Source organism: Ostrea edulis, chromosome 3, assembly GCF_947568905.1.
Source record: "Ostrea edulis chromosome 3, xbOstEdul1.1, whole genome shotgun sequence".
NCBI lineage: Eukaryota > Metazoa > Mollusca > Bivalvia > Ostreida > Ostreidae > Ostrea > Ostrea edulis.
Genome location: NC_079166.1, coordinates 51647993 through 51671944, shown reverse-complemented (window position 1 = coordinate 51671944; position 23952 = coordinate 51647993). Strand labels below are relative to the sequence as shown.

General features: G+C 37.0%; 1 protein-coding gene across 3 annotated transcripts in view; it reads right to left on the bottom strand.

The window, feature by feature from the left end:
- Window positions 1-1362: 1362 nt before the first annotated feature.
- LOC125675656 (glutamate [NMDA] receptor subunit 1-like) overlaps window positions 1363-23952 on the bottom strand; it is a 186675-nt gene continuing 164085 nt past the window's right edge. For all 3 annotated transcript variants that reach the window (XM_048913438.2, XM_056158088.1, XM_048913436.2), the window contains one exon: window positions 1363-1831. In XM_048913438.2, the coding sequence (XP_048769395.1) occupies window positions 1523-1831 (309 nt within the window). In that variant the 3' untranslated portion in view covers window positions 1363-1522. The remainder of the gene's footprint in view (window positions 1832-23952) is intronic.

Genomic DNA, 23952 nt, shown 5'->3' with positions numbered 1-23952 from the left:
TATAAACGAAAACACCCGAAAAACACATATTTACAACTTATAAAGACTCGACGAATACAATGACTACAATGCTGCGTATTACAAAACACGTCCTCTCACATTAAGAGTTCGTTCGCGGGTAAGAGAGGGAACAGCACGTGGATATAGAGTACTCCAAACCCGTCTGGCGGTCTTTATGAATGCATATTGCTTTTTTCTTCCGGGTTGTGACATTTATTTGAGATTTTTGGTAAGAGCCTGTAAAAGTAGATGGGCCCTTACATGTGTTATAATTATTCTCCGTAGTTTTTATATTACGATGAAATAAAACTGGGACATTCTGCGCAGTTTTTTTTTTAAATTAGCGAAAGAACGTCGTCGCTGAAAGCAATCAACGCGCGTCGCACAATATATTGGTATTGTATTATATTGGTAAATGGAATACGTTTTGATACACTAAAATAATATACACATATGTATGAAATAATTATCCATTTATTCTCCGCTTTTCTTTAAAAAAAAGAAGTGTAAAACCATTATTGGTATATAACAGTTATACAACCTACATGTAACTTCATAAATGTTACATGGTAGAGTAAATTGAAAAAAAAAAAAAAAAAAGTAAAATACTTCAGATTCAGATAAAAACGTTATGTTCGGAACATTTGTTCGGAATAGTAATAATTTTTTTCTGCCAAACAAAGAAAACAAAAAAGATAAGTCCGCTGGTAGAGAAAGGGCTAAATGACTCCAACCTATATTTGCTTTGTCTTTGGAAACAGCATGACACTTCATTTGAAAAAAAAATCAATCCCCTTTACCGAAGGATAATTTAAGCAAAAATTATTTGAAATTGGCCCAGTCGTTTTTAAGGAGATTTTTAAAAGTTGCCACAAATCTTTTACTAATTCTTAATTACACGCATCTCCACTTCAAGAAGGGCATATCACTTCATTTGAACAAACTTGAATCCTCTTTACCAAAGCATGCTTTGTGGCAAGTTTGGCTGAAATTAGGCCTATGAATCTTGAGAAGAAGTCGAAAATGTTAAAACGATTGGACAGACAGACGGATGGGCAGACGGATACTGGACAAAATGTGATCAGAACAGCTCACTTTAACTTTCAGCTCATGTGAACTGAAATGGGCAAACATGGACTCATGAATATACCAGAGGCGGGATCATGTACCTAGGAAGAGTAAGCACCCCTTGTTGACCCTTCACACCTGCCATGGGGTCTAATATTTTGATCAAGTGATGGTGATAGGATGAATACAGGTACCTGGCTGTAATCTACATCTTTTTGGATTTTTTTCAGTCTGATTTTGATTCAAAGCTCTGCAGATATAATATGGACTGTTTTCTAAACTAATGAGTACATGTACAAGTATTGGTAGCATTGTATTAGTTTACAAAATTAATATGCTTCATAACATACTGTGCACTTGAACAGATATATATTCAGTGATTCAGAAGGACAGCATATTTCATTCGTTACACTGTTGCTTATTGGGAAATACATGCTTTAGTTTTGAGAATGTTTTAAACAAAGTTATCATCTCCACTTTTGTCAGTGAAGACAGGGTTGTTGATGGTGGCTGAATGAGTGACTGTCCTGTAGGAGGGAGGGGAGTATGTAAGGCCTCCAGTTGCCTCTGTGTATGACAGCCTGTGACTCAGACGAGGAGGAGTGTGGTCCGCAGAGAGACTGTAACCATTACCCTGCCCTGTAGGCCCTCGAACTACAGCACTGCCATTTCCCTCCACAGTAGGTTTCTTTATGGCCAACTTAGCCAAACGTTCCTGCTCTTCTCTCTGTCTCTGCAATGTCTGGCGCAGCGTTCTTCTTTTCTAAACAATAAAGGAAAACATGTTTACTGATGGTTGGAATTTCCAACTAATAATTACCACAATACAAGTTCCAAAAGTGGGTAAGGCACCATTGCAATCCCTTCCTTTTTCATGAGGAAAATGGGGTTGGGGTGGTAAACTTTTTAAATTTCAAAATTTTGGCTGTATCTATGGGTGACTGCACTTTATAGACAGTGGCAATTTATAGCTAGCATTTTATGCTAGCACTTCTGTGGACCTCAGGGCGTAACTATATATGCAGTGAGTGAGCAGAAAATGAACAAGAGGCCCACAGGCCTTATCGGTCACCTGAATACTAGTGAAAAAGTATCACTACTTCCATGGGCTATGAAATCTAGAAAAAATTTATAAGCTAAATTCTAATGTTCAGCAACAGTATAAAACAAGATGTGTTCTTAAAACTTCACTGCCCTCAAAAGTGCATACACTGATGAAAGGCTTTAAATAATAGGTGTATTAACATTAAATCATCAAAATATATGACTAATTTGGACTCATCCTAAAGTCATAACCCTGGGTTATGAAATTCACCATTTTTGGTACATCCTTATCTGCTATTTCTAAGTATGCACTTAAATTTTATACAGTATCAGCAAACTTACACATAAATACTATATATACTAAGTTTGGTCCCACCCTGGGGTCAAAACCCTTACTCCGGGGAAAATCAAATTTACAATTTTGGTAAAAGACTACCTGCTCTATCCATTTAGTTTCAATTTAGTATCAAAAGCACAAAAGAAAATGTTATTTAAGTGTTTTACACATAAACACTATATAACAAGTTTGGCCCCGCCTTGGGGTCAGAACCCCTACCCCGGGGATCATGAAATTTACAATTTTGGTAGAGGCTTTCCTGCTCTACATCACTATGCATTTAGTTTTTCTTACATGTGTGTGGTCATTGAAAGATTTTTGAAAAATTTTGATTTTGGGAAGTTTTTGCCCTGCCCTATGGGTGCAGGAATCCTGAAATTTAAAATTTATGTTCCCTTTGTTCCAAATATGTTTCATACCAAATTTGAAAAGAATTGGAATGATAGTTATCAAGAAGTTAAAAATGTTTATTGTTCACACATTTCATAACTGACCATTTTGGCCCCACCCTGATACCAAAACCCCTACACCTGGGATCATCAAATTTACAATTTTGGTAAAGGACTACCTGTTCTTTCTAAATATCTATTTACTTTCAATTTAGTATCAATAACATTAAATAAGATGTAATTTAAGTGTTTTCCACATAGACACTATATAACAAGTTTGGCCCCGCCCTAGGGTCAGAACCCCTACCCCGGAGATCATGAAATTTACAATTTTGGTAGAGGCCTTCCTGCTCTACATCACTATGCATTCAGATTTTCTTGCGTATGTGTAGTTCTTGAGAAGAAGATTTTTGAAAATTGGTCAATTTTGGACAGTTTTTGCCCAACCCCTAGGGCCCCAGGTGAGCTGGAGTCCTGAAATTTACAATTTCTGTCCCCTTTTTCCCAATGATGCTTCATACCAAATTTGAAAAGAATTGGACTGGTAGTTATTAAGAAAAAGTTAAAAATGTTCAATTGTTAATGCACGACTGATGAAAACCAATTGCAAAAGCCCAGAAAACTGTTTGACCTATTTTCCCCAAAAAGTAAGTCAAGGATGGACCAATCCAGCTGAAACATAAACAGAACTTGTATTCCTCCGAGAGGAAGCCTATGACTAAATATCAGGGCAATATTTGTATACGTAATGAAACAAGAGGCCCACAGGCCTTATTGGTCACCTGAATACTAGTGAAAAAGTATCACTACTTTCATGGGCTATGAAATCTAGAAAAAATTTCCTGTTCTGAATATCTAAGCTAATTTCAAATGTTCACCAACAGTATAAAACAAGATGTGTTCTTAAAACTTCACTGCCCTCAAAAGTGCATACACTGATGAAAGGCTTTAAAGAATAGGTGTATTAACATTAAAACATCTACAAGTATGCATTTAGATTTTATACAGTATCAGCAAACTTACACATAAATACTATACACATGTACTAATTTTGGCCCTACCCTGGGGTCAGAACCCTTACTCTGGGGATCTTCAAATTTACAATTTTGTTAAAAGACTACATGCTCTATCCAATTTAGTATAAATAGCACTAAAGATGTTATTCAAGTGTTTTACACATAAACACTATATAACAAGTTTGGCACCGCCCTGGGGTCAGAACCCCTACCCAGGGGATCATGAAATTTACAATTTTGGTAGAGGCCTTCCTGCCCTTCATCACTATGCATTTAGTTTTTCTTACACATGTGCAGTTCTAGAGAAGAAGATTTTTGAAAATTGGTCAATTTTGACCCCACCCCTAAGGGTGCAGGAGTCCTGAAGTTTACAATTTATGTTCCCCTTGTTCCAAATATATTTCATACCACATTTGAAAAGAATTGGAATGATAGTTATCAAGAAGAAGTTAAAAATGTCTATTGTTTACACATTTGATAACTGACCATTTTGGCCCCACCCCGATACCAAAACGCCTACCCCTGGGATCATCAAATTCACAATTTTGGTAAAGGACTACCTGCTCTTTTTAAATATCTATTTACTTTCAATTTAGTATCAATAGCACAAAAGATGTTATTTAAGTGTTTTACACATAAACACTATATAACAAGTTTGGCACCGCCCTGGGGATCATGAAATTTACAATTTTGGTAGAGGCCTTCCTGCTCTACATCACTATGCATTTAGTTTTTCTTACACGTGCAGTTCTAGAGAAGATTTTTGAAAATTGATCAATTTTAGGCAGTTTTTGCCCCCCCCCCCCCCCCCCCCCCCCGGGGTGGAGGAATCCTGAAATTTACAATTTATGTTCCCCTTGTTCCATACCACATTTGAATAGAATTGGAATGATAGTTATAAAAAAGAAGTTAAAAATGTCTATTGTTCACACATTTGATAACTGACCATTTTGGCACCACCCCGATACCAAAACGTCTACCCCTGGGATCATCAAATTAGTATCAATAGCACTAAAGAAGATGTTATTTAAGTGTTTTACACATAAACACTATATACCAAGTTTGGCACCGCTCTGGGGTCAGAACTCCTACTCCGGGGATCATGAAATTTACAATTTTGGTAGAGGCCTTCCTGCTCTACATCACTATGCATTTAGTTTTTCTTACACATGTGCAGTTCTACTCTAAGAAGAAGATTTTTGAAAATTGATCAATTTTGGGCAGTTTTTGCCCCCCCCCCCCCCCCCCCCCTCCGGTGGAGGAATCCTGAAATTTACAATTTATGTTCCCCTTGTTCCAAATATGTTTCATACCACATTTGAAAAGAATTGGAATGATAGTTATAAAAAAGAAGTTAAAAATGTCTATTGTTCACACAATTGATAACTGACCATTTTGGCACCACCCCGATACCAAAACGTCTACCCCTGGGATCATCAAATTTACAATATTGGTAAAGGACTACCTGCTCTTTTTAAATATCTATTTACTTTCAATTTAGTATCAATAGCACTAAAGAAGATGTTATTTAAGTGTTTTACACATAAACACTATATACCAAGTTTGGCACCGCTCTTGGGTCAGAACTCCTACTCCGGGGATCATGAAATTTACAATTTTGGTAGAGGCCTTCCTGCTCTACATCAACATGCATTTAGTTTTTCTTACACGTGTGTGGTTCTTGATAAGAGGATTTATGAAAATTGGGTCAATTTTGGACAGTTTTTGCCCCACCCCTAGGGCCGCCCCAGAGCTGTGGAAAACTGCCAGTCATGCCGGCAAGACCGGCTTAATTTGGCCGTGACCGATACAAGTTGGTTAAATGTCGGACCGCATGACCGATGTTGTTTGCACCGCCCGCATTAAGAAAAACACAAATGCCACAGCGTAAACAGTCTTTATCCAGAGTTGTTGTTTCTTATGCATCGGTAATCCTCAGATGACTTCACTACGCAATGCTTTAGGCCTATACAATGTATGAGGTGGAAGCCACTCGAGGATCTCCAAATGAAACTTTTGTCTGGTTCCCTAGCTGGCTCACTAAGAACGACGCATAGTAGGGACAGGGGACCAGGCAAACTAAACCGCGTGAAAGTATGGCGTCATGGCCGATCAATTTCAAGTGAGTGTGAGCAAGATTTTGATGAGAATGAAAGAATGGTGAGAGAGGTTGTGAGAGAATTAGAAATTGAGTTTGAAAACTAGTGCAAGACATGTTAAAATAAACTTCTAAAACCTGCGATCTGTGTGTTATTTCAGTTTTATAAATTATGTTAATTTTAACTCTTAATATTTGGACAGGCTTAAATCTGTTCAGACAGGCAAAGTTGATAAACATGTCTGTCCGAATGACAGGCTTCTGAAAACAAAAGTTCCACAGCTCTGAGGGTCCCAGGGGTGCTGGAGTCCTGAAATTTACAATTTATGTCCCCCTTGTCCCAATGATGCTTCATACCGAATTTGAAAAGAATTGGACTGGTGGTTATCAAGAAGAAGTTAAAAATATTCAATTGTTAATGCACGACGGACAAAAACCAATTGCAATAGGTAAACTGATTACTCAGGTGACCTAAAAAAGCTTGGAAAACTGTTTGACCTATTTTTAGCTGAAAGTAAGTCATGGTTGGACCAATCCAGCTGAAATACAAACTGTTCTTGTATTCCTCCAAGAGGAGGCCTTTGACTAAATTTCAGCGCAATATCTTTATCAAAAATGAAAAAAAAGCCCAGAAAATTGTTTGACCAACTTTTAGTCCTAATGTAGGTCACGGATGGACGGGCCAATCCAGCTGAAATGCAAACTGAATTTGTATTCCTCTGAAAGGAAGCTTATGTGTAAATTTCAGGGCAATATCTGTAACGAAAACAAGTCTGGACCAATCCAGCTGAAATGCAAACTCACTCTTACAATTCTTGAGGGAGATATTGTGACCCAATTTCAAAGTTGCACATGCATCAGTTATGGAAAAAAGTCCGGAAAACATGACCCAGGACGGATAGCCAACCAGCGCCATAACATAATACGTCCCGTCTAATGACGGGCGTATAAAAATTGATCATATGCAGAACATGCTCTCCTGTATTGAATCAGTTGAGAGACATAAACACAATATGCAGGTGATAATGGAATATTGGTACAAACATGTAAATAAGGGAAGTTGACGATGGAGAAGCTGAAGCCATTCCATTTGTCAAAAAGTTAAGTTGTCAGTTTACCATTAACATCCATGTTCAAAAAATTATCCAAATATGAAGCAGATATGGAAGACTCTGTGGTGTCATTTATTTCAAGTTCACTGGGATATATCAAATCAATATGAATAAAAGTGAACATTGTTAAAAATGTAATACAGGTTACCCTCGGTGGCTCGAACTTCGATCTCTCGAAGTGAAATCATGGTCCTGATTTGTCTATTTAACTAAGCAAATTTATTATCTATCTCTCGAACGTTTGATCACTCAAAGTTCTCGATCTCTTTAAGTGAAGTTGGGTCCCGTAAAACACATTTCATTGTTTTCCACTCTCGATCTCGAAGTGGTGGTAGCGTATACCAACTGTTACCCAAGCGTATAATGATTTCCGCTTGGACCTTACCTGGATTTTCTTGAATGCTGGAGGCTAGTGTGATCGTGATAATTAGGTGTTTACATAAGTGATACCTCACACATGCTTCTTTGTGGAGGTGGACACTTGAGTATATAATAGGATAGTTTTCACCCTACACTGGGGTATGGTGATAATTAAAATTTGTATAGAATCCGACTAGGAATAAAATCTATAATTTGCTTTGACTTCACAACGAGAGAGGAAGTTGGAGACATTAATTGAGAGACAATAATTTAGAGATTTACAGATGGTTAAATTTCTTGAGTTTGTACTTTGTGTAAAGTCACTCCAAAACGTTTTACTCATTTGTTTGAATTTTTGCTTTGTGTAAAGCAACATAAAATGTGCTCTGTTTTGCTAGTGACAGTAAAGCTTTATCGAAAATTAGTTTTGTACACCTATCTTACCACAATAAAGGAACAAATAAATAGATAAACTTCGAAATCTTTTTATTAATGCAAAATTCTTTGATTTGAAATGAAATTAACTACCTGACAAATAATTGAAATATGAAGGAAAACATGTCAAAATGATCCCATGATCTAGCTGGTAAACATTTTCGGTTACTGTAAAATCTAAACCACATGGTTGGGCCTTTAATTTCCGATTTTAATCCTGATCTCTCGAAGTTTTATCAAAGTCCCTTGAACTTCGAGTTATCAAGAGTCACCTGTAGATAAAATATTGTCGATATATCCATTACAGACAAATAACAAGAGGCCCAAGGGCCTAGAATTGCTCTTCTGATAAATTGTACAACCCCACCATTTCTATTCCTAGCCTCTTAGTATTCTAAATCTTTAGTTAAATCCTAAGAATTCAAAAAAGTAGGTCAATGTGACCTACTTTTTGGTTTACACATTTTGAGAACCCAAGAAATATCAACTGACAAAGTTTGATGATTTTAAGCCAATTAGTATCTGAATATTGAAATATAGCTGTCAAATTCCAGTCGTAGGTCATGGTGACCTACTTTTTGGTCAGCGAACTCCGAACATGCAAGACCCATCAACTGACAAAGTTTGATGACTGTAGGTCAAATAGTATCTGAAATATATAAATATAGCCGTCAAATTCCAAAAGTAGGTCAAGGTGACCTACTTTTTCGTCAACACCCTTCAAACATGCAAGACCCAACAACTGACAAAGTTTGATGACTGTAGGTCAAATAGTATCTGAATTATATAAATATAACCGTCCAATTCCAAAAGTAGGTCAAGGTGACCTACTTTTTGGTCAACACCCTTTGAATATGCAAGACGCATCAACTGACAAAGTTTGATGACTGTAGGTCAAATAGTATCTGAAATATATAAATATAGGTGTCCAATTCCAAAAGTAGGTCAAGTTGACCTACTTTTTGGTCGAAACCCTTCGAACATGCAAGACCCATCAACTGACAAAGTTTGATGACTGTAGGTCAAATAGTATTTGAAATATATAAATATAGCCGTCAAATTCCAAAAGTAGGTCAAGGTGACCTACTTTTTAGTCGACACACTCCATTGACTCAAGATGCATCAACTGTCAAAGTTTGATGATTGTAGGTCAATTAGTGACTGAAATATATAAATATAACTGTCAAATGCCAAAAGTAGGTCACAGTGACCTACCTTTTGGTCGATACACTCCGAAGACTCAAGATGCATCAACTGACAAAGTTTGATGATTGTAGGTCAAATAGTGTCTGAAATATAGTAATTTAGCTGTCAAATACCAAAAGTAGGTCACGGTGACCTACTTTTTTGGTCGACACAAACCGAAGACTGAAGACGCATCAACTGACAAAGTTTGATGATCCTAGGTTTTACAGTGCCCAAAATATGCATCTAAAATTGAAAATGTGAAATTTGAATATCTGCAAAATTCAAAAAGTAGGTCACTGTGACCTACTTTTTTATAAATATGTTTCAAGACCTCAAGATGCATCAACTTACAAGATTTGATGATTCTAAACCTCTCGGTATTTGAAATAACAACTTAAAATATATCTATAAATGATAAGCCATAAAATTCAGAAAGTAGGTCACGGTGACCTATTTTTCAGTTGACGCATTTCAAGGTCCCATGATCCACCAACTGACAAGTTTTGATGATCATAGGCTTCAAAGTGTCCAAGATATGCATCAAAATTAATTTTAAAATAAATACCTGTAAAATTCAAAAAGTAGGTCACCGTGACCTACTTTTGAGACAACTTGACACAAGGTCCTAAGATGCATCAACTGTCAAAATTTGATGATCCTAGTCCTTATAATGACTAAAATATCTAAGATTTAAGGAATTTAAAAAAATTTTAAATTTAGGTCAACTTTGAAGTGACCTTGAGACCACGCCCTTTGCCCCAGGGTAATGCCTTGAACAATTTTTAATCTACAACATATCCTCATCCTTATGTGTAAGTTTGGTGATAATCTGCCCAGTGGTTCTTGAGAAGAAGATTTTTTAGCAACCACTACTTTTGTTTGTATTTTCCTGATTATCTCCCCTTGTTAAAGGGTCACATCCCTCTATTTAGTATGTATGAAAGCCCTTGGGCCAATGATACCCTGTAACAAATTTGAAAAAAATTGGCCAAGGGGTTCTTGAGTTATAGCCCTTTTTCTAAAAAGTTTACTCACACCGCACAAATGGCCATAGCATTAGCTCTTTGAGCCTTTGGCTCAGAAGAGCTAAAAATAGAAACAAAAAATTCCAAGCAGACGGACATGCATAACAAATCAGTGATAAGTGAGTGAATGTAGGGGTTCATAGGAAAACATTTTGCGGACTGTCACTCTTATTGAACCCCTTAAATTAAACAAATCAGGATGTCATATGCCAAGTTAGCTAAAAAAATGTCAAATTTTTCATACATGCAAGATGTGCCCACCTAGATTGTAGATTATGGGATATCTATGCCCCAACCCCTCTTCATTCAATTTAAAGGTCATGGCTCAGATGAGTTAATAAAAATCGCTAAAACGCATCAAAGATGCATATGGCCGAGTTGCAGTTTGGAAAATTATGCACGCTTGCATTCACAAAGTAAAAACATGCATGTATTTAATATAGTTTGAAAGTATGAAGTTTTGAATGGCTGCAATAGGTATTTAGTGTGATAATGACCTTGACCTTTGGATTTCAAAAATAACATGAATCTTGAATGTCATCAGGATTTGAAGTGTGATAAATATGCACCAGCAAGTACATGCATAAAAGTTAGAGGCAAGCTCAAATCTACAGTATATAGTGAAAAAGAGACCTTGACCTTTGGACCTCAAAATAAATACGAACCTTCCTCTTTTGGATGTGATCAAAATATGGAAGTCTGACAAAGACACACCAAGTAGTATGAAAGTTAGAGATCTGACAAGCTCAAATTTATGGCATTTAGTGACAAAGTGACCTTGACCTTTTGACCTCAAAATAAATAGGAACCTTCCTTTTTCGGATGTGATCATGTTATGTAAGTTTCACAAAGATGCCCCTAGTAGTATGAAAGTTAAGAGACCGGACAAGCTCAAATCTATGGCATTTAGTGACAAAGTGACCTTGACCTTTTGACCTCAAAATAAATAGGAACCTTCCTCTTTTGAATGTCATCATGTTATGTAAGTCTCACAAAGATGCATAAAAAAGTATGAAAGTTAGAGACCGGACAAGCTAATTGTGGACACCGCCCGCCCGCCTGGACGCCCATTTTTAGCGAATTTAAAAGCCGAGATTTGCTACGCAACTTGGCTAAAAAAACAAGCTCTAAACACAACAAATATTGAAACATAACTTTATTTCAACACACAACCTAATTCCAAGTACAAGAGATATTTGTAAAACACATATGCCCCCCATGGTGCAAAATTGAAAAGGGTTATACACACACATCTTTAATTGAGAGTAGTATCATCAATTCAAAATATTGAGCAGACAATATTTTCCTATGTTAAGAGTGGATTGACCATGTGACCTAAAAATCAATTGGGGTCATCAACTCCTGAAGATGTACCAGTGTACCAAGTTTGATGTCTGTCAAACAAAGGGTTCTCAAGATATTGAATGTACAGTATATTCCTATCTCCAGTTTGACCCTTGACCTCAAAATCGATAGGAGTCATCTTCTCCTGATGATGCACCAATGTACCAAGTTTGATGTCTGTCAAGCAAAAGGTTCTCCAGATATTGAGCAAACAGTATATTCCTATGTCCAGTTTGGCCCTTGACCTTTGACCATGTGATCTGAAAATCAATAGGGGTTGTCTTCTCCTGAAGATGTACCAGTATACCAAGTTTGATGTCTGTCAAGCAAAGGGTTCTCTAGATATTGAGCGGACAATATTCCTATGTCCAGTTTGACCCTTGACCTTTGACTATGTGACCTCAAAATCAATAGGTGTCATCTTCTCCTGATGATGTACCAGTGTACCAAGTTTGATGTCTGTCAAGCAAAGGGTTCTCCAGATATTGAGCGGACAGTAGTCCTATGTCCAGTTTGACCCTTGACCTTTGACCATGTGATCTGAAAATCAATAGGGGTCATCTTCTCCTGAAGATATACCAGTGTACCAAATTTGATGTCTGTCAAGGAAAGGATTCTCGAGACATTGAGTGGTCAATATATTCCTATGTTCAGTTTGACCCTTGACCATGTGACCTCAAAATCAATAGGGGTCATCTACTCCTTAAGATGTACCAGTGTACCAAGTTTGATGTCTGTCAAGCAAAGGGTTCTCAAGATATTGAGCAGACAGTATTTTCCTATGTCCAGAGTAGTTGACCCTTGACCTTTAACCTTTTGACCTGAAAAATAATAGGGGTCCTCTTCTTTTCATAACCAACCCACACATGAAATATCATTACGATCAAGTGAATGGTTCTCAAGATATTGAGCGGACAACATGTGGTCTACCGACCGACCAACCAACCGACCGGTGCAAACCAATATGCCCCTCTTCTTTGAAGGGGGGCATAAATATCATATCTTAAATATCCCAACAGTCAATGGCTAAAAATGAAGTGAATAATTCTATATTTTATCTGACTTTGGTTAACACACTAGATCTCTCTGAGAGATATCAGATCTATATTATATGATTTGAACATACATTTTCTAAGTATAAGACATGTCAATATGATCTGGGAAATGGATAATTGACACAATTAAGTCATGCGAGAAGAAACATACAGCATAGCCCAATCTATCTGGCAAAAATATATCAAGAGATCCAATTGGGCCACATTGCTCTCCTGAATCACCTTGTCCCTGCTGTTGTTCAGCTATTGTGATTTTTAAAAGATAATTCCCATGAAATATTCTGACCTCAAATTGTGGCCCCTACCAAGCCCCATACCCATGATATAAGGTAAAAAAAAAAAATCATGGTATGAAATGTAAGGTCTTGCCATAAGGAATTTACATACAAAATATGAGAGCACTACCTTAGAGAATATTGCCTATTCTAAATTTTCTTAAAAGTACATCAAAATCTAAGGTCAAAGTTCAAAGGTAAAAAACTTTCATACCAAAAAAGGTCTTGTCACAAGGAATGCATTCATGAAATATTAAAGATGTATCACTCACCATTTTTAAAAATGTTATCAGCAAGGTTAAAATTTTGGTTAAAAGTTTTGAAATTTGGGTAAAAACCCAAGGTCAAGGTCACAGTCAAAAATAGGGCATTGCTAACTGGTACATGATACGCTCACATACATTATTGACCCAAGAATTTGACCGAGTAAATCCATATCCAATGATAATAATTTGGATCAATATAAAATGTTCTACAAGTTGCAAAATCAAGGCATTTGCAAAGACAAATCTAAGCCCATGGGCTGAAACTTCTTCATACACATGGCTAAGGTTTATTTTTTTTTCACGGATAAACAGACAGACCAAAAACTATATGCCCCCAAATATTTGAATCTGTAGGCATAAACATTACCTTCAAGACTGGGTAAACAATTGTCTCCTTCTAATTCAATCTTCAAAAGGACTAAAATTTTGGACACCACAGCAAAAGATAATTGACGAGTACACAGGTTTTATTATCGCTGTTTAACAGTACCGTTAAATCAAAATCCATGAAAGGATAATCCACAAAGGATTTCGTTGGAGTTGCAGTAATGTATTTTGCATTAAATAAATCCAAGTCCATGGGCTGTAACCCGGCCTTCAAAAATAGTGGGATAGCATTCGCCTTGTAATATGCACATCTACACATTGTGATCTTCCTTTGTACTAAGTTTCATTGAAATCCCCCAAAGAGTTTATGAAGAGTTGCGAAGACAAGGTACTTGCATAAAATAAATACGAGTCTAAGGGCCCTAACTCCTTCAACAAGAGGCCCACAGGCCTTATTGGTCACCAGAGTACTAGTGAAAAAAAATCAATATATGCACCCAGGGGTGCATGAGCTGAGTTGCATGGGATACATTGTAAAGTCAGGAATGATGTGGCATATTTATAATTGTGAAGAACTAATTTCAGTTTTAAACTTTTCGAGTTACTGTCCAGAAACCATATTTGTCTGAAGTTTTCAATCTATTTTCGGTCACTGTGACCTTGACCTTTGATCCATTTTCTCCAAAATCAATAGGGGTCTTCCTTACCTGGTACATGACAAAGTATCATTTGATTCAGATTTAAACTTTCTGAGTTATCATCCGGAAACCAAATATTTCTGAAATTTTCATTCTATATTCGGTCAGTGACCTTGACCTTTGACCTATTTTCTCCAAAATCAATAGGGGTCTTCCTTACCTGATACCCAACAATATATCAAAGTTTCATTTGATTTGGATTTAAACTTTCTGAGTTATCATCCGGAAACCAAATTTTTCTGAAATTTTCATTCTATATTCGGTCACTGTGACCTTGACCTTTTTTCTCCAAAATCAATAGGGGTCTTCCTTACCTGGTACCCAATAATATATTGAAGTTTCATTTGATTCGGATTTAAACTTTTCGAGTTATCATCCGGAAACCAGTTGTTGACGCCCGCATCACCAAACCAATAGCCGAGTTGCAACTCGGCTAATTATCACTACTCCCAAGGGCTATGAAATCTAGAATTTTTTTTTCCTGTTCTGAATATCTCAGCTAAATTTCAACATTCAGTGAAAGTATAAAACAAGATGTGTTCTTACAACTTCAATGCCCTCATAAACATGAAAGGCTTCATATACTATAATAGGTGTATTGACATTAAAAGATATGACTAATTTGGACCCATAGAGGGGTCAAAACCCTGGATTGTGAAATTTACCATTTTTATACCCCCGAGATCGAAGATCAGGGGGTATATTGTTTTTGTCCTGTCTGTCATTCTGTAATTTTGTCTGAAACTTTAACCTTGTTAATAACTTTTGAACAGTAAGTGATAGAGCTTTGATATTTCACATGAGTATTTCTTGTGACAAGACCTTTTTGTGGGTACCAACATTTTTGACCCAGTGACCTTGACCTTGGAGTTTGACCTACTTTTTGAAAATGTTAACCTTGCTAATAACTTTTGAACAGTGAGTGATAGAGCGTTGATATTTCACACGAGTATTCCTTGTGACAAGACCTTTCCGTTTGTACTAAACTTTTTGACCTTGACATTTAACCTACTTTTAAAAAGATTGACATTGGTCATAACTTTGAAATGGTAAATATTAGAGCTTTCATATTGCACTTGAGCATTTCTTGTGACAAGATCTTTCTACTGGTACCAAGATATTTGTCTTTGTGACCCTGGCCATCTTCGGAATTGGCCATTATCGGGGGCATTTTGTGTTTCACAAACAGATCTTGTTTGTACATCTTTTTCTGCTATTCCTTAGTATGCATTTAGATTTTATACAGTATCAGCAAACTTACACATAAACACTATATACTAAGTTTGGCCCCACAATGGGGTCAGAATTCCTACCCCGGAGATCATGAAATTTACAATTTTGGTAGAAGCCTTCCTGCTTTACATCTTAATGCATTTAGTTTTTCTTAAACATGTGCAGTTCTAGAAAAAAAGATTTTTGAAAATTGGTCACTTTCGGGCAGTTTTTGCCCCAACTCTAAGGTCCCAGGAGTGCAGGAATCCTAACATTTACAATTTATGTCCCCCTTTCCCAAATATGCTTCATACCAAATTTGAAAAGAATTGATGTAGTAGTTATCAAGAAGAAGTTAAAAGTCTATAGTTCACATATTTAATAACTGACAATTTTGGCCCTACCCTAAAACTAAAACCCCCTAAGGATCATCAAATTTACAATTTTGGTAAAGGAGTACTACCTGCTCTTTCTAAATATCCATTAGTTTCAATTTTGCATCAATAGTACTAAAGATGATGTTATTCAAGTGTTTTACACATCAACACTATATATTAAGTTTGGCCCCGACCTTAAGTCAGAACCCCTACGCCAGGGATCATCAAATTTACAATTTTGGTAGAGGCCTTCCTGCTCTACATCACTATGCATTTAGTTTTTCTTAAACATGTGCAGTTCTACAGAGGAGGATTTTTGAAAATTGGTCAATTTTGGACATGTTTTTGCCCTGCCCCTAAAGCCCCAGGGGTGCAGGAATCCTGAAATTTACAATTCATGTCCCCTTTGTTCCAAAGATGCTTCATACCAAATTTTAAAAGAATTGGAATGATAGTTATCAAGAAGTTAAAAATGTCTATTATTCACACATTTAATAACTGACCATTTTGGCCCCACCCTGATACCAAAACCCTTACCCCTGGGATCATCAAATTTACAATTTTGGTATAGACTACCTGTTCTTTCTAAATATCCATTTAGTTTCAATTTTGTATCAATAGCACTAAAGAAGATGTTATTTAAATGTTTAAACTTTTACACATAAACACTATACAGGTAACTCTCGAATTATCGCCACTCAATTCATCGCCATTTTCGTTATAACGCCGCATTTTTCTTGGAACATTTTTCCTGTTACTTAAAACTCTCGTTAAAACGCCAAATTCACTATCGCCATTTGCCACAGTGTTTTCATTACAAAAGTCTATTTCAACGTGTTAATTATTTCGATAAACCACCACGGGTGCACGTGGTCAGTGAAGCAGTAAATTGGTCATTATCAATCTCCGGCGTACACCTGGACAGAAGGATCCCAGTAATTGCTGTATTGAATAAACAAGAAAAATACTCGAGATGAACTGTAGTCAAGTTGTTTATACATCAAAGAAACACATTTCAATTTAGCTATGGCTTCGCCACGAAAGAGGGTCCTGTTAAATTTCAATGAGAAAAAGAAAATCATTACGTACCAAGGACATCATAAAAAATGTACCCCTCAGGATATTGCAAATCATTTTTCTGTTTTATGGGAAAAGGCTATATAAAAAGAAGGACAGTGGGCGACATCTTACCAGCAAAGGATCGCTCACTTACAAATAGAGGAAAGATAACTCTTACATATAAAAGAACGGTAACTCTATTTCTTCAAGATGGCAGTAATTCAATTCATCGCCAAATTCGTTATAATGCCATAATTTCATAAGAACAAAAGGTGGCGGTTTATCGAGAGTTGACTGTATACTAAGTTTGTCCCTGCCCTGTGGTCAGAACCTCTACGCCAGGGAAGATGAAATTTACAATTTTGGTAGAGGCCTTCCTGCTCTACATCACTATGCATTTAGTTTTTCTTACACATCTGCGGTTCTTGAGGAGACTTTTGAAAATTGGTCAATTTTAGACAGTTTTTGCCCCACCCTAAGGCCCCAGGGGTGCTGCATGGAGTCCTGAAATTGACAATTTATGTCCCCCTTGTCCAAAAGATGCTTTATACCAAATTTGAAAAGAATTGGATTGGTAGTTATCAAGAAGTTAAAAATGTTCAATTGTTAACGATCCCGTGGGGATCTGGGTTAGAATAGGTCCTCGGTACCCCTTGCAACTAAATGGGGCGGTCCTTCGGATCAGACTGCAAAAACCAAGGCCCCGTGTCACAGCAGGTGTGGCACGATAAAGATCCCTCCCTGCTCAAAGGCCAGAAGCGCCGAGCATAGGCCTAAATTTTGCAGCCCTTCACCGGCAGTGGTGACGTCTCCATATGAGTCAAATATTCTCGAGAGGGATGTTAAACAATATAAAATCAATCTATCAATCAATTGTTAACGCACGACGGACGACAACTAATTGCAATAGGTCACCTGAATTTACTCAGGTGACCTAAAAATAGTGGTGCAGCATTCCCCTTGTAATATGCACATCTCCACATTCTGATCTTTCTTTGTACCAAGTTTCATCAAAATCCCCCAAAGGCTTTAAAAGGAGATGCGAAGACAAAGTATTTTGAATAGAAAAAAATTAAGTCCAAGGGCCAAAACTCCTTTAAAAAATAGGGCACTGCTAAACCAGTACATGATACGCCGGCATACATTATTGACCCAGGAATTTGAACAAGAGGCCCATGGGCCACATCGCTCACCTGAGTCACCTTGGTCCATATCAGAAGACCTTCCATATATATTTGCATGTAAAACCATAGTCCCTATTATGGCTCCAACCTACCCCTGGAGGCCATGGTTTTCGCAAACTTGAATCTACACTATGTCAGAAAGCTTTCATGTAAATGTGAACTTCTTTGGCCAAATGGTTCTTGAGAAGAAGATTTTTCCTATATGTAAAACTTTGATCCCCCCCTTGTGGTCCCATCCTACCCCCAGGGGCCATGATTTGAACAAACTTGAATCTGCATTATGTCAGAAAGCTTTCATGTAAATATCAGCTTTTCTGGCTCAGTTGTTCTTGAGAAGAAGATTTTAAAAGATTTTCCCTATATATTTGTATGTAAAACTTTGATCCCCTATTGTGGCCCCATCCGAACCCCGGGGGCCAGGATTTTAACAAACTTGAATCTGCATTATGTCAGAAAGCTTTCATGTAAATCTCAGCTTTTCTGGCTCAGTGGTTCTTGAAAGGAAGATTGTCCCTATATATTTGTATGTAAAACTTTGATCCCCCCTTGTGGCCCCATCCAACCCCCGGGGGGCCATGATTTTAACAAACTTGAATCTGCACTATGTCAGAAATCTTTCATGTAAATATCAGCTTTTCTGGCTCAGTGGTTCTTGAGAAGAAGATTTTTAAAGATTGTCCCTATATATTTGTATGTAAAACTTTGATCCCCTATTGTGGCCCCATCCTACTCCAGGGGGCCATGATTTGAACAAACTTAACTCTGTACTATGTTAGGAAGCTTTCATATAAATATCAGCTTTTCTGGCTCAGTGGTTCTTGAGAAGAAGATTTTTAAAGATTGTCCCTATATATTTGTATGTAAAACTTTGATCCCCTATTGTGGCCCCATCCGACACCCGGGGGCCAGGATTTTAACAAACTTGAATCTGCATTATGTCAGAAAGCTTTCATATAAATCTCAGCTTTTCTGGCTCAGTGATTCTTGAGAAGAAGATTTTTAAAGATTTTTCCTATATATTTGTATGTAAAACTTTGATCCCCTATTGTGGCCCCATCGAACCCCCGGGGGCCATGATTTTAACAATTTAGAATCTGCACTACCTAATAAAGCTTATCTATAAATTTCATCTTTTCTGGCCCAGTGGTTCTTGAGAAGAAGATTTTTTAATGACCCTACTCTATTTTTACCTTTTCTTGATTATCTCCCATTAGAAGATGGCCTGGTCCTTTATTTTAACAATTTAGAATTCCCTTTACCTAAGGATGCTTTGTGCCAACTTTGGTTGAAATTGGCCCTGTGGTTTTTGAGAAGAAGTCAAAAATGTTAAAAGTTTACAGATGGACGGATGGACAGACACCAGACTACGAGAAAAGCTCACTTGAGCATTTAGCTCAGGTGAGCTAACAAGTAAGAAATGATTATCCTCAAAAGGATTTTGTCGGAGTTGCAATAACAATGTATTTTGCATTAAATATAAATCTAAGTCCAAGGGCTGTAACTCCTTCAACAAGAGTACCGGAAACAGTACAAATTATATGCCCATCGGACAGTGAGCCTTTGACTAAATATCAGGATGCATAATGAAAAAAAGTCTGGAAAACTGTCTGACCTATTTTTAGTCCAAAAGTAGGTCAAGGATGGACCAATCCAGCTGAAATGCAAACTGATCTTGTATCCCTCTGAGAGGAAGCTTTTGACTAAATATCAGGGCAATATCTGTATCCATAATGAAAAAAAGTCCGGAAAACTGTTTGACCTATTTATAGCCCTAAATTAGGTCAACGATGGACCAATCCAGCTGAAATGCAAACTCACTCTTACAATTCTTGAGGGAGATTTGTGACCAAATTTCAAAGTTGTAAATGCATTCGTTACGGAAAAAAGTACAGAAAACATGACCCGGGACGAACGGACAGTCAACCAACCAGACGGACGCACGAACAGCGCCAAAACATAATACGTCCCGTCTAATGACGAGCGTATAAAAATAGTGGGGCAGCATTCCCCTTGTAATATGCATATCTACACATTGTGATCTTCCTTTGTACTTAGTCTAAGTTTCATTGAAATCCCCCAAAGGATTTAAGAGGAGTTGCGAAGACGAGGTACTTGCATAAAATAAATCCAACCAAGTCCAAGGGCCCTAACTCCTTCAAAAATAGTGGTGCAGCATTCCCCTAGTAATATGCAAATCTCCACATTGTGATCTTTCTTTGTACCAAGTTTCAGGTTTAGGAGGAGTTGCGAAGACAATGTATTTTGAATAGAAAAAATTAAGTCCAAGGGCCACAACTCCTTTAAAAACATTGGACAGCATTCCCCTTGCAATATGCACAGCTCCACATTGTGATCTTTCTTGTACCAAGTTTCATTAAAATCCCCCAAAGGGTTTACGAGGACTTGCGAAGACAAAGTTAAAGGGACAGACGGACGACAGTGGTATAGCATAATATTCCCGCATTACAGGCTGTCCAGCACCCTTGGACAAAAAATAAGGGCAAATTTTAGGGGTAAAATTTTAAAAAATTAGGGCTAAAATTAGGAATTTTTAACCAAATTGCGGAAGTTTTAATTATTTAAAAGGACTTACCTTGTCAAATTTGACAATAAAGAAACTCACATGACACACAAATAAGATGTAAGTACAGGAAGGGCGTATTCCAGTGTTCCATGGTCTCAGCTATTATTGGCTATAACCTAAAATCTCAACTCTTTATCACAAAGTCACAACCAATAAACAAGCTTGACACATGGATCCACAGGTCAACTGCCTTTCACTGCATCAGCATTATCTGAATAAGAACTGCAATCTACGTTAATTAGGAATTTTAGCAAAACTGAAAAAAATTAGGAATTTTAGGGCCGCTGGACAGCCTGGCATTATTATGCGGGCATATAAAGATGAAATTTATGTATATAATATGAAAGTCCTACATTAAATTGTTCAGGAAATTTGCCTATGTTAGGTTTTCTTAAAAGCAGATCAAACTCAAAAGTAAAGGTCACAAGGTCAAAAACTTTGGTACCAAAGAAAGAACATCTCACAGAGAATAAAAGGGGAATGGACACGGTTGAGCTGAAAATTTTATTTTGCCATTTTATTGTTTACAATGCTTAACTAAAGTATTTCTAATGGTCAACCAAAATTTGAATATCAGTTTTTGACTTACAAGTGAGATACAGCACTCACAATTCTTTGTTATGTAAACAAGGCTCGTGCCATATGTTTTTGTTTACATATAGATAGCTTGTTTAAAACAAAATGAGATGTGCTAAACACTAGAAACCTATTTAACTGTGTTCAGAATTAACTTGTTAATTAAAAAATCTGCTTTAAACGAACTTTTACTAATATATTTAGCCTACATGTAAACAAAAACATGGCACGAGCCTTGTTTACATAACAAAGAATTGTGAGCTCTGTATCTCCCATGTAACTCAACAACTGACATTGAAATTTTTGCTGACCATTACAAATGCCTTAGTTAATCATTGTAAACATTAAAAACGGAAAAATAAAATTCAAAAATTTTCAGCTCAATTCGTGTCCATGTCCCTTTCAGGAGGTATGCTACACCAGAGAAATTTGATATGGATGAAAAGTGGAGGATATGTACAACAATATTTTGAAAATGAAAACTTTCAAATTCACATTATTTAGCCAAAAATTGCAGTTTTAGCAGAAAGCAATCTGAAATAAAATCAATGTATGCACCCAGGGGTGCATGAGCTGAGTTGCATGGGATACATTGTAAAGTCAGGAATGATGTGGCATATTTATAATTGTGAAGAACTAATTTCAGTTTTAAACTTTTCGAGTTACTGTCCAGAAACCATATTTGTCTGAAGTTTTCAATCTATTTTCGGTCACTGTGACCTTGACCTTTGACCTTTTTTCTCCAAAATCAATAGGGGCCTTGCTTTGCTGGTATCCAACAATATATCCAAGTTTCATTTGATTCAAATTAAAACTCCGAAAACCAATTTTTTTTTTTAATTTTAAATTTATTTTCGGTCACTGTGATCTTGACCTTTGACCTATTTTCTCCAAAATCAAAAGGGGTCTTCCTTACCAGGTACATAACAATATCTTTAAGTATCATTTGATTTGGATTTAAACTTTCTGAGTTATCATCTGGAAACCAAATATTTCTGAAATTTTCATTCTATATTCGGTCACTGTGACCTTGACCTTTTTCCTCCAAAATCAATAGGGGTACTCCTTACCTGGTACCCAACAATATTTCAAAGTTTCATTTGATTCGGATTTAAACTTTCTGAGTTATCATCCGGAAACCAAATTTTTCTGAAATTTTCATTCTATTTTTTTGGTCACTGTGACCTTGACCTTTGACCATTTTTCTCCAAAATCAATAGGTGTCTTCCTTACCTGGTGCCCAACAATATATTAAAGTTTCATTTGATTAGATTGTAAACTTTTCGAGTTATCATCCAGAAACCAATTGTTGACACCCGCCCGCCCGCCAGTATCACCAAACCAATAGCCGAGTTCAAATTCGTTGCAACTCGGCTAAAAACTTTAAAACTGCAATCTACAATTCAGCAGTCGACCTGTTAACCTACCGAGCTACTCAGCTAGGCAATAATTTCTTTAAATAAATAGACAATATTGCTGATATCTATAATTTCATCCATGTTTTAAAAGGAAGTCAGCCATTATGACGATGTAGAGTACCTCCTTAATGCACATGTGAAATATAAAAGCCCTACCACTAACCATTCAAAAGTTATAAGCGAGGTTCAAGTTTCAGACAGACAAAACAATACCCTCTAGTCATGGAGGCATAAAACGAGGCCCAGCGGCCACATCACTCACCTGCACAGCAAGTTTGAGCAAAACTATCATTTAATATATACAAACAGTTTGATTAAGAAAAAACTTTTCAAACGTAATGACTATAAATTCATTAATTATCATATTTAACTATTAGACTTGACTACAAATTTATTAATTATCATATGCCCTTGTAGATGGGTATGGTCTTTCATATTAACAAATTTCATCTAAGGATGCTTTGTGGCAAGTTTGGTTCCCTATACATTCGCACGTAAAACTTTGATCCCGTATTGTGGCCCCTTCCTAACCCAGGGGTCATGATTTTTACAAACTTCAATCTCAACTTTGTCAGGAAGCTTTCATGTAAATTTCAGCTTTTCTTGCCCAGTGGTTGTTGAGAAGACATTTAAATGACCTTACACTATTTTTGCATTTTGGTGATTATCTCCCCTTTGAATAAGGCCACTCATTTGAACAAACTTGAATCCCCTTTACCTAAGGATGATTTGTATCAAGTTTGATTTCAATTGGCCCAGTGGTTCTGGAGAATATTTTCCTATATATCAGAATGTAAATCTTTTATTCCCCACTGTGGCCCAACCCTACCCTTGAGAAGATTTCTAAATGACCCTACCCTATTTTTGTAATTATCTCTCTTTTGAAGGGGCATGGTCCTTCATTTTAACAAACTTGAATTCCTTTCATCCGAGGATGATTTGTTCCAAGTTTGATTGAAGTTAGCCTAGTGATTCTGGAGAAGATTTTCCTATATAAAGAATGTATCAGCATGTAAAACTTCGATTCCCTAGTGTGGCCCAACTCTACCCTCGGGTCATGATCTTGAATCTACTTTATATCAGAGAGCTTCCAGGTCAATCTCCACTCTTCTGGCCCAGTGGTTCTTGAGAAGACTTTTAAAGATTTTCCCTATATATTACATGTATAACTTTGATCCCATACTGTGGTCCCAACCTTCCCCCCGGGGGTCATGATTTTAACACACTTGAATCTCCACTATGTCAGGATTGATTGATTAAATATTGTTTAGCGTCTCTCTCTCGAGAATCTTTCACTCGTATGGAGACGTCACCACTGCTGGTGAAGGGCTGCAAAATTTAGGCCTGTGCTCGGCGCTTACGGCCTTTGAGCAGGGAGGGATCTTTATTGTGCCACACCTTCTGTGACATGGGACCTCAGTTTTTGTGGTCTCATCCGAAAGACCGCCCCATTTAGTCGCCTCTTATGACAAGCAAGGGGTACTGAGGACCCCATGGGATCACTA